This window comes from Xiphias gladius, chromosome 21 (assembly GCF_016859285.1).
Source record: "Xiphias gladius isolate SHS-SW01 ecotype Sanya breed wild chromosome 21, ASM1685928v1, whole genome shotgun sequence".
In the NCBI taxonomy this organism is placed as follows: domain Eukaryota; kingdom Metazoa; phylum Chordata; class Actinopteri; order Istiophoriformes; family Xiphiidae; genus Xiphias; species Xiphias gladius.
In genome coordinates, this window is record NC_053420.1 from 12,715,105 (window position 1) to 12,727,509 (window position 12,405).

At 38.4% G+C, this 12,405-nt stretch overlaps 1 protein-coding gene across 1 annotated transcript; it reads right to left on the minus strand.

Moving 5' to 3' along the window:
* Positions 1-5,773: 5,773 nt before the first annotated feature.
* On the minus strand, positions 5,774-7,917 carry npffl (neuropeptide FF-amide peptide precursor like). The gene is made up of 3 exons (XM_040116271.1): positions 7,768-7,917; positions 6,750-6,865; positions 5,774-5,894 (listed from the first exon to the last, which is right to left on the minus strand). Exons 1-3 carry the CDS (start codon positions 7,915-7,917, stop codon positions 5,774-5,776), a joined length of 387 nt encoding a protein of 128 aa, XP_039972205.1.
* Between the last annotated feature and the right edge of the window lie 4,488 nt (positions 7,918-12,405).

A 12,405-nucleotide genomic window follows, 5' to 3' on the forward strand; every position in this document is an offset into this window, starting at 1 on the left:
ACAGACTTTTACGTGTAAAAGGCCTCTTTAACTTGACTTACACCATGACTATGTTAGCACATACACATTTATATATTTTTAGACTACTATTTCTGCATTTTTCTTTTACTTGCTAGTTCACAGATGAGACAAACAGGAAATATTGGGAAACAGCAAGGGGGGCGGTGCATGCAAGAAAGGTCCCCAGCAGGAACTGAACCAGGGATGAAGACCCCACGAGCCACGAACCCCTGACAACGAGTCCACAGGCCTGAATTTATACCTTTTATGGTAAATTGGGAAGCTGTTTTATTTTGCCTATAACTCCACATTTTATAGTCACCGAATGGGCTGGGAAAGATTTGAGCTGGATGAAGGCAATATGATTTATTTTTTTCAAAAGTTAAATCAGCTGACCTTAAGAAGTCCCTCTCTTTATATTCATGTATAAATAAATGAAAACAACATCAGAATCCTTTTTTCCTTTTTTTAACCCAGCCTTTACATTGCTCTGCTAGAGCTGCACGCAAATCCTTCACACACAAAAGACACATTTACTTTTTCTTGTAGCTTAGAATGAAAGAATGACAGTAATAATAAAAAGCTGCTACTGTCATAAGCGCTTTTCCTGAATTATGTCTTTGTCATCAAAGCAGAGTTGTGTGTTAATGAGAGGCCACATACTCTGTGTGAGTGTGTGTGTGTGTTTGAGAGAGAGAGAGAGCTGACAATAGCTGGCTGCAAATTCTCCTATACAACCTCTGATGTTTACAGTGAATGAGAAGAAAGCCCTGGTTAAATTGTACTTTTTTTTAATCTCTTAATACCAGCATCATGTTTGTGTCTCTGGTTGAGCAAGCTTCAAAGAAAACCCCACAGTTCCATAAAGACTGGTTCTGCTTATTACTTATTAAATTGCAGAGTTTCATTATTTTATGTTTTTTCCAGGTCCCTGCAAATGGTTTTGATTTTCATCGCATATCACGCATTGAGGGTTATGCTTAGGATTTTATTTTGAAACCATGGTAAAATCTTCTATATTTCCTGCAATATTTTAGGTTATAGTTTCGAACGTTGCAAGTCAGAAAGACGAAACAATAAACAGCCACTAATGGCTAACCAAACTACTGCTGGGAATCATCAAAGCAAACCCACCACATACATAAACACACATATAGATCATGGTTTGGATTAAAACAAGTTCCTCGTTAAGGTTATAAACGACTGTGGTCATGGTTAAAAGATCAGTCCGGTGTTTTGTCGACCCATCCATGTAATCCATGTGAAATCATAGAGCAGGATATCTTCTTCGCTCATCAACAGCGTTGCAGTGCCATCAGTTCTGCAAGTGATGAACTATATTACAGCAATACTGCTGATAAAATGGTGGTCTCCTTTATATATCTTCTGGCCTCCAGTTGCAGAATTAAGTGAATGAAAAAGAAACCATTTATTTATTTTCGATTACTGGTAATGAGCCTGCTAATAGCTAATAGATTCTTATAATATGGACATATGAATGGAAAACAATGGCTGCCTTGAACTCTGGAAAAAATGCTTCCAAAAATCTAAAACACAGCAGCATTGTTAGCAAAATGGTTAACTGTAATTCTGTATACCGTAGCACCACTGACCAGTCTTCATTAAACTCTGAATGACTTGGGTTCTGTCCAATCATGAAATAGAATGGGACATTTTCCATTTCATGAAATGTAGTTCTGTTTTCGTTTTTGTTGCTGCATTTTCTATTTTGTTAATGTGTTTTGTCCAATGTTGTTGTGCTTTGCACGTCAGAGCCACTAAATCAAAACCACTGGTATGGTCCTTTAAGACAGGGAGGAGAAATGAAAAGAACTGGAAAGTAACCTGTTACATCTGTTTTGAAATAATCATTACACTATACATAATGACGAATTTAATCTCATACTTTACGAGACAACTAAAAGCACCACTTTGTGCTGCTGGAGAGTTCACCACTGCAGTTTACCCTTGACGTTGCTATTGCTTTTTTTTTTTTTTAAACCATATCATTCACCCACCCTGTAGCCATTAAAGCGTATGCGACATACTGTGCTGTGGCCAATGGCCAATAACAGAGACCTCCCTCCCCGCTGTTCAACATGGCTGCCTTCCAAGACGATGACTGTGAGTGAAAGTGGGAGCTGGGGGGCTTGAGGAAAGGTCAGCAAGCCATAGAAAGGGAAGGGAAAGGTATTTATCAGGAGGGTACGGGCAGTTCATGTAAAGTCAATGTATGGATTAGGTGACAATAACAATATCTTTGTACCTTATTTATCTCTGTGTGTATCAGTCTGTTTTGTGTCTTATCTCTGCCCCTGTCTATCTGTCTCTCTGCTGTAATTGCAGTACACACAGATCTTTTGCCTGAGCCCCCCTGCAGACTCATGAAATTCAGATGAGCTGAGTTTCTTTAACTGAGCTGTGCAGATTAGAGGCTACAGCTGTCTGGAAAGCAGCACCCACACCCTGATCTCTGTCTTTGTCTATTTTTGTTTCAACATGCTTCTTGTTACGTCTGTTGTTTCTGATATCTCATTGTCATTGCTCTTTGTTGCTGCACATTTTGATGTTTTGTTTTAGGTGTACACCTAATGCACACTCAGAAATCCTGGTGGGGGATCCCTTTTTGATATATATATATATATTTATTTTTTTTTTACTCATCTTCACTACTGCTGGTGATGAGGATGTGCTGTGTTTTATTTTCTTTGTGTGTTGTATCTAGTCATTGTGTTTTCCAGATGACTGCTGTATAGTTAGATTTAGCTTGGCTTGTCTAATAAGCTTGGAAAGACAGCAGGGCTTTGCAGTGAAGGGCTGGCTAACCTTGTTTTTCTACCACCAACTCTTTTTTTTTTTTAAACACCTACTTTTTAATTAAGACTCGCTGAAGATTGTTTGTTTTGCCCAGTGTCTGTGCCACACAGACAGATATACTGTATTTCTTATTCTTTAAATGTTTGCCACATTGATATAATACAGCAGCTAAATTAATAAAACTGGCAACCCGCTTTATTGCGGCAGTTAGCAGCTTTGTCAATTTATAAATTTCTGACAGTAGATCATATTGTTTGAAAATACCTATATATTACTATAAATCAATACCTTCGTGTAGCATTCCTGTATTCTGTTTTCCTGTCAAGATCTTTGAAGCTGGCAGTTTTGGGAGCTCAGAAAGATTTTCTCTGACCATTAGCTTAGCATTTTTATGAACCTCTTAGGCTTGCCATCTTCTACCATTCTGTAACACCAAATTCTTAGCCTGTTTGACTAGCCTGTCACATTCGACTCTCACTCCGGTAAAGACACAGAGGGATGCTTTAGCAGATGCATTATCTACAGCAAACAAAAGTGTACTATTAGCCAACAAACTGCTATACACTACAAGGGACCTACTGGACAGTCTCGAGGCTGACTAAGTATAGCTACCAGTCACACTGCAGACAGATAGAAGCTAGCCTAGCAACATTAAAGCTACAAACAACCCATTATATCTTAGTAATACAATGTCTAATGGTAACAGAGGGTAGTGTATGCTGTACAGATTGTAAAGCCCCTCGATGCAAATTTATGATTAGTGAAATTGGGCTATATGAATAAAATCGAACTTGACAAGACTTTTAACTAGCATTTAACATTTAGTCTTAACTTTGTCTTAATTTAGTCTTAACATTGGACAAGTTCATACCAAGCAAAGTTTTGATACTGACTAAAAATTATCTGATAATTAGTTGATGCTAAGGTATTAATTTTGGACAGTCCAGATAAGATTATAAATGTGTGCACAGACAAATGAATTTTACCTTTATGTCACTTGAACACCACAGGCCCATGAGCCCATAATCTAATTTCATAAATAGAAGCATAAATCATTGTAATTTTTTTTAACATTACCTTGTTGTCTCATATATGTGTATGTTTTCAGTTTGGGAACCCGTTTACTTATTCTTCTCATGAGGTGATAAATTGAGCTTTGATAAGTCTTCAAGATGTATTCAAGAGAAACAACAAGAAAAAAAATATACCTTTCACCCACATGCTGAAACAATGCACCTCGATTAAACCATAAATACCATATGTTAGCAGTGACTAACATATGGTTAGTCACTGCTAACCATATGTTAGCAGTGACTAAAGTAAAAAATGACTCATCAATAATCTCCAATCTGCACTAGTTATTCTTCATTTTGTCTACTGGACCCATAAAGAGGAAAGAGAGGTCAGGCTAATAAAAGACTCTTCCTAAATGGGATTGACGCACTGTCCTTCCCAGTAATTGGTTGCGGAAACTGTGAAAGCATAGAGTAATTGCATGTTTCTTCATTTTAATTAGTACTGAAGGTCGTTGCATGCTGCTTCCCCAGGTGGCCTGTAAACCCACCACACACACACCAAACCGAACAGCCACTGCTAGTCTGTAGAGAAAATTGGGCTTCGCTGTACATTAAACAGATGATAGCTGGATAAAACAAGTTCCATCCAGGTCCCATGAAACCTAATCCCTCACCCTGCTCTCTGTGTAGAGACAAAAGTGAAGTAACTAGCTGTTCAGAGATATATTGTTACAAACAACATATCATCTTTCATATATGGGGAGCAGTACATATCTTTTTTTGTGTGTCCTTCACTTAATTTACATTGCTCTGATGTCTGAGCGAGCCATTACAGACATATTTAATGTAGTGGAAAAACGACCAGGGCAACTATGTGCTTGTATGTGGTCTAGCAGATGTTCTTCACTGTGTGCTGGTGCTGTAGAATTTGTTTGCAGTTTTGTAGTGTTTGAATTATAATACAGTTTCTTATGACAGTATTTTAATGTTTCATGCAAATCTAACTAATATAGCACTGTGCTATAATGACAAACAATCACTAAAGAACAGCAGTTGTGGAGCCACAAAATCCAGGAGCTGAATACAAATGAAGAGTGTAGACTAACAATGATTTTGACACCTACAAACTCACCAAAATTTTATTATTACTATTATTATTACTTTTTTATTATCTAAATTGGTGCTGAAATGACTAAACATTTAGTTTATTTGTGGAAATAATTACTGGTTAGAGCCTCTCAAATGTGAGGGTTTGCTGCTTTTCTCTGTTTTATATTTTAAATCGACTATTTGCCAGTTTTGGGCCAATTGTTGGACAAAACAAGACATTTAAAGATGACAACTTGGGCTTCGAGAACTTGTGTTTGCCATTTTTTTGTATCATGCCCCCTGCAGATGTCAAAGCTCAGACAAAAACTAATAAGAGATTTCATAAGATTTCAGCGTCTGTAATTGTAATGTAGAATATTTTCCAGTTAAAACCCTTTGTGAATAGGTGAGTGTGATTCCTGACCTTTGTTCATTATTCACAATGAACACACATATGCATAAGTTTAGCTTTTACAAGTTCAAAGCTCTTTTATTTGACCAGATAACAAAAGAATAACCAAAAAATGTAGCAAGCAATTTACAGCAAAAACGTTTGATCCTTAATAACATTCAAGTCAGGACAAGTAAGGTCTGCTCAGAAAACTTTGATAGGCACCAGTTAACATGGTTTGCAGTGGTGGAAATCAGAAAAGAAAACTGTAAAATGAAGCCTCTGCCATCTCTAACTAAATGTCATGTGTCAAGTCAGGCCTGATGGATTGAGACGATGATGAAATGAACAGGAGAGTTTTTAATATAATTCTGATATATTCATTCAAATTTAGTCTCTCCACACTTGCCCGCTGCTTGGCCTTGAACCAGGACAGTGATTTGTGGATCTGCCTGCCAGATTATTTCTTGCCAAATCTCTGGGGCACGGCCATACTCCAGATCTGACCGGGGGCTGCCTCCCAATTACGGGAATGCATTTGATCCTCCGACACTACCTGTCCTCTGGATCCGCGGCCAAACCTGCATGGGGGAGAAACAGGGGCAGGAATAGATGTAAGATATTTGTATTTCATGGAACTAAAGGGGGCTACAAAAGAATCATGCATAATTTCTTCTTGTCTTGTCAAACTTTTACTGTATTTAAGTGATCAGAGCAAGAATGACTGTTACATGGGACGTAGGTTTAACGCAGCAGAACATTATAGGCAACAGTTTTAATAAAATGTTTAATCCCTCGAAGTTGAGACCACAATTTCAGGTCAAAAACCTTGATCTAATCTTTGCCATAACAGAGGCTGATGGTTCCTGAACAGCTTTTACTAATAGACATTTCAAGTAAATAATGTTTAAAAACGGTGAGCTACATATGGTGCGTTGTGGAATTATTAAATTCAGATATGTTGCAAAGGAGTAAATGGCTGTTGGTTGGACAGAACAAGACATTTGATGGCATCCACTTGAGCTCTAGGAAATTGTGATGGGGATATTTTATAAATGAGGAATTGAGAAAATAATTATTCGATATAATTAAAATACCTGCAGACCTATCTGCATGGCTCTTGCATTACACTGATAATCTCAGAAATCACGTCCCATTTAAAGAGTTTCAAAGCGGTTGTCCTAAGGCGACCCTAACGTGGCATTCGGCAATGCAGCAAGTGTTGTTTTTACCTGAGTGGACTTTTGTACTGGCATATCATGTCACATTATCCTGCAGTAGAACTGGTAAATATTTGGTTTTAATTCAGTGCTGACAGGAAATTGCTATACAGAAGTTTGAAATGGTACTGTTTTCTAAATTACTGATTTCCCATCTTTATGCTATATGTGTGTTTATGTGTGTGTGATCAATACAGGTTCTGTCATTTCTCTGACCTCTGTGGCTGATGGAGGACAGAGTTCCTGGTTTCTCTCTGAGATCCAAGCAGCAGAGCTCTCAGCACTGAGGTCAGCAGACGATCATCAACGCTGTTATCTGTGTTTTCACTCTCCTGCAGCAAACCAGCGCGCACGCACACACATACACACAAACACACACATTTACATTCACACAAACACACACCAGCAGAAATGCAAAGCCTAGTATCAAAGAGCTTCTTTCTGCTTTTGAACAAAAACCCGACAAACACATCTTGGAAACGTCAAGGTCACTTACTGCCTTCAGTTTTGAGTTGCAAAACAAACCCCAGGGGTTGCAACTCCATTCAGTCTGTCCTGCTGTGAGCAGGGACCTTGAGATGTAAATACCAGCATACAAAGGCAAAGAAATGTATCTCATGCTCACCCATATATCTTTATGCAAAATAAATCCAGACCTGTCCGTCCCACAAAGGGAAAACCTTATATTTTACTCAAAATGCAATTCCTCTTCCTTTATCGAACTCTCTACCCTGCTCTGACTCCCTGTTGACCCCAGGATATGTTATGGTGGAATTTACACTATTGCATGAGGAGGAACACTATCTAGAAATCTAAATGAGTTGTATGATTTAGCTTCTTTCGCTGGAGAAAATAGCTCAAATTCCCATTTACATACTGTGTCACATGGAGTGACAGACTTGTCTGAAAATGTTGGCATGACTTCTGGTTGTGCACAGAATTTTCCATCCTGTCTAATGTGGCACAGCTAACAGTCCATATTTAAATCCTGCCTACAGACAGACAATATATTGTAACACATAACCATGTGTGCCTGAGATACGTTTTAAAATTAGATTTTCAGATGGCAAAATCATTTTTGGCATATATAATCATATGGTAGAAAACATGCATAAAAGGTGTTTTTCTTATAGGATATTTCCTTGCCACAGCGACAGATAAATCAGTGAGCTGAGGTTTGACAATTAAATACTAAATTTGCAATTCAGGTTTTTTGAGTGGTTTGTTATCTCACCAGCCCCAGCAGCCGGTTGGCCATGTTCTCCTCTGAGCTGCCTGGCAGGACGTCGTTTTTGTTCAAACCACCTTGGATGCGAAGAGCGTGACTGATGCCAGCCATCGCCATAAGCAGAGCCAGAAGAGTCACCACTGCAGCTGTGTCCATGGTCTCAGTCTGGAGAGGAGGTCAGTTAAATGCTGACGACAAAGGCAGAAGAAGAAGAGGAAGACTTTGGTTGTCCGATTACACCTGTTGACTTCAAAGGCTCCTGGAGAACAGAAGAAGGACCCGGTCAGGGTTAAGTGTCTTCTTTGTGCGCTGTCCTGGCTAACTTCAGCGGTGGTAACATCTTCGTCGGGGCTTATATACACCTCACGGTCACAGACAGGAAACCCCCATGGAGAGTTGAAGAAAGATGCTACTGTACAAAGGGGAACAGGGGACAGGATGGAGGAAGAACCCAAATATGAGACTTGACCCAGTCCATTTAGCAGGATCAGGGCATTAGTGATGAGTGAGCGCCAGAGTGCGTTATTATGTGGCCCTTAGGGTAGTGCAACACAACTCTCCCAGTTATTAAACAGATAAATCCCTGCAAATGGACTCTGATTCACAAGTCCCTTTAGTCCATTGAGCCTAGCTGCACATACAGACAGACAATATGTATAAACACTCATTAACCACTAAATCATGTGTCAATATGAAACAGATTAGTCCGCACAACTTTAGTGATCTTAAGCAACAAAGTATTGAACCTAAAAAAGTATTTTAAAGCAGAAAAAAAACAAGGCAAACTCAAAAGAAATGCAAAAGACATGAACAACACAATGACACGTTAACCGGTGATTAGTTTTTTAATATTTTGCTACAGAGCTAATGTTTCTAAACTAGAGGATTTATCTATAATATCCTCTCACACCTCAGGGTTTGCAATAGAGTTTGTCATCCATAAGCGAAGGATTAGCCTCAGAGTTTGTATCTTAACGGTGTCTTAAATTAATGTTGCGGATCTTTGTTTTCATTTAAAGGATCATTTTGAAAATGAAAGTCGAATTATCCAAGATCATCTTCAAAATAATGTATGTTAATTTAATTTTCAGGTGTATGGTTTTTTTTTTTTCTCATTTTAAATATCATTATCAGGGCCATATAAAAGTTTCAGTGAAAACCCATTTGTTAAATGTCAGCTTCCTTCACTTTGTTCATTTCAAACGAAGACAACTTTGGCCTTAATTTGTAAGAGTGACACTGACTTAATTAATACCATATGTGTTGACTCTGTCTGTGGCTTTGCGTCACTTTGTGTGTGTGTGTGTGTGTGTGTGTGTGTGTGTGTGTGTGTGTGTGTGTGTGTGTGTGTGTGTGTGTGTGTGTGTGTGTGTGTGTGTGTGTGTGTGTGTGTGTTGGGGGGGGGGGGGGCTGTGAGTGTGTTTGTAATAATTAGTCACTTCTCCAATACTGGATTAGACATCAACAGATTTGGCTAATGGGTAACAATCCGCTTAAACACTCACACACATACACACACAAACACACATGGTTTAACTGTCCCTGTTTAACTGCCATGGCAACCAGGATGACATCTGAAGGATTCTCGGGGGAATTAGTTTTCATTACTATAATAAGATCATAAGATTTTGGATTAGAGAAAAATCTAATTCACTCTTCACTAAACATTAAAGTTTCGTCCATGCTGTTCTGTTAAAGTTAAAGTTATTTATAAACAGAAACTTTTGATAGAAATGGCATTTGTTGAGTCCATCCTTCAAAACCTCAGGACTCGCGCATTCGTTTAGTGAAATATGCAGGACGCAAAAAGTTAAATTCACGTCTATTTATTAAAATACAGCGGTGTCTTAAAGATTGAGGTTGCTTACAGAGCTCTGGACCAGACTATGCATCCCTGACGAGCATACAGCATTCACATCAGTCTTCACGAAGTCTGAGTGACTATTCTCTCCCTGGTCCAGCAGATATTAGGTTTAAACATAGTAAATAACGTTGTCGGCACGGTCATCTTCTTATTGGCTGAGACCTCCGTCACTCCTCAGGCATGTGCCTCCCTCGTACGGACATTTCACTCTGGACATGATTGACTCTCCCTATTCAACGACTTATCTGTAGAAAAAGAGGTAGAAAAAGACAAGACACTACACAGCACCCAAGGACGGTTTTTCAAATTGTCATGCCATTTCCATATAAGGGGTTGTTTTTCACATATAGACAACCCTTTATCTTTGGGTGCATTCTTTGCAGAATATCACCTCTGTTCAGTACAAGCACCTGAGTTTAATAAGCACCATAAACTGCTTTCTTTTAGTCTCATAGTAAGATAATATATAAAAACATATAAAAAAATAACCCTTCACATTCAATGCATATTATAAATAAATACTATGAGAGATTCTGTTTAATGTGATCACCTTGAGTAGTACTGTAGGTAGGTACTGATTTGGCTCAGGTCTGATCAAATATCAATCAAATCAAACCTTTGGGTAGAGCTGCGAAATATCAATGGCATCATCATAAAATAATAACCACATCATGAATTGAGACTAAATATTAGATTATTAACATGCTGTAGCAACATGTCCTTTAAAATATGTTTCTTGGTTTTAAAGTTCAACATTTTGAGAGATATATGTATTTATTTTTTTGTTGAGAGTTATGTGAGAAGATTGATACCACTGCAGCCACTACTACGCTTGGATCTAGATATGCACTTGTTGAAAATTGGGGCTCCACCTTCATTTGAAATGGTAAATTCTCGATACAGGGATCTCTGTCTCTGCTTTGAAGTAATATACAAGACCACGATTTGGCAATAAATTAGGTATTTATTCAACTAAATGTCTATAAGCAACTGAATAAATGAAGCATTAATAATGAACAGATGATAAAGGGGTCAGAATCAAAGAGATGAATAAAGTTTATCTTTAAATGAACCGATCATTTAGTTTGGTAATAGTGATATGGAGTATGCGGTTCAGAGTTACCAGAGAGCAGTGGAACGCCAGGGGGACAATCAACTTCTTCTTCAAGACTTAAAAATAAGAATTCAGAGAACTATCTGACATGAACTCTTATCACAGACAGCAGAAGTAAAGTTTTGCCTGCTTTTGTAGCGTTGTCTCAGAGCTGAGACCCCTTTCAATTGGACCTGAAGTGGTTGTTTCGGTGCTGACTTCACTTGCAACTCTACCAGCGAGGTAATGCTCACCGAGACACTCAGCGGTTGCTGAGCAACAAGGGTCAGATAGTGGGGCTTCTCATCTGATGTTGTCGCCTCACTCCAGGGTGGATGGAGCAGAGCTTAAAGCGGATGATGATTCTTGTGAGAAGGCAAAAGTTGGCAGATTTTGCAGCCTCTGCTGGTTTCTTGGTCCGTGATGGTTGTAGTCGGGTAGAACTCTGCTACGCTCACTTTTCTTAACTAGGCTCGTTGAATAGTCTTGAAAGTAATTTCGTTGATCAGATGACAAAACGTCCGAAATACTATCAAAGCAAGATTTGCAGAAGCACAGAAATATGGAAAAAACTTCGTCAGTTTGGTATACAGTTACAAACTGATGCTTGCTTCAACTGAAGATTAAAATGTGCGCGGCTTAACGACGAAGAAGAAAATGTAGGAATATGTAGTCTAGAAAATACGACTGGAGAAAAGGTCCGGTGAGAAGTTACAGGAAAATCTTGAAGGATAAAGGCAAAAAGGGAAAAAAGGAACGAAAAAGAACTGAAAGTAAGTAAAAGTAAAGAGAAGTGCATTACAGAGGCGGTTAGATATAGGCATGAATTATAGGCGCAGAAACGGCCTTTCACACAGAGATTACATACTTCAGCTGATCACTATGGTAAATCAACAGTGATTGTAAACGTAAATAGTTAGTGATAGTGTATTACATCAAACATAACATAAAGCATATGTTTGAACAATAATAATAATGCACATCAAAGAATTATTCAGAATGATTAACCGTCAGGATGATTGTCAATACTGCTACTAGATGAACAAGAGTTAACCAACAGCTAATTTGATTAAAAATGTAATAAAATACATTCTTACGCAAGTAATAACTATACATTCAAGATTACAAGGATTACATAGATTTAACTATCCATGGTCACTAGGTGGCAGTGTGGTCACATGGCAAACAATGCATTAAGATTTGCATATCATAACATGGCCATTTCATTTAACACAAACATGGGGGTTGAACCAATTTTCATTCAAACATTTGCTGAGTAATAGTAACTGGATAACTGAATAGTTGAGCAGCTAATTCATGTTAATTCAGACATGTGCTTATCCAAGCAGAAATATCAGTAATAGGTGACCTCAGGAATGCATCTACAATTTTTGGCAGGAGTCTGGCAGGTTTCTTATCTCAGATGCTCTCAGGGTGTGTGAAAGAGAGAGGGAGTATGTGGGTGTTTGTGTGAGCGTAAGACAGGGAGGGCAAGAGAAAAACTGCAGGCCATCATGTGTTTAATTCTGATCATTTTCTTTTGTGAAATATATTTCAGTTTGTTGAATGGAGCATCAGTCTCTGCTCCAGGAGCGTAATTTCCTTATCTGGTCCCTCTTCCTGGGATTCACAGCCAGGATGGCCCCAAAAGGCCATAAAGTGAGTTCACGTCCTGCTGATAATTTTA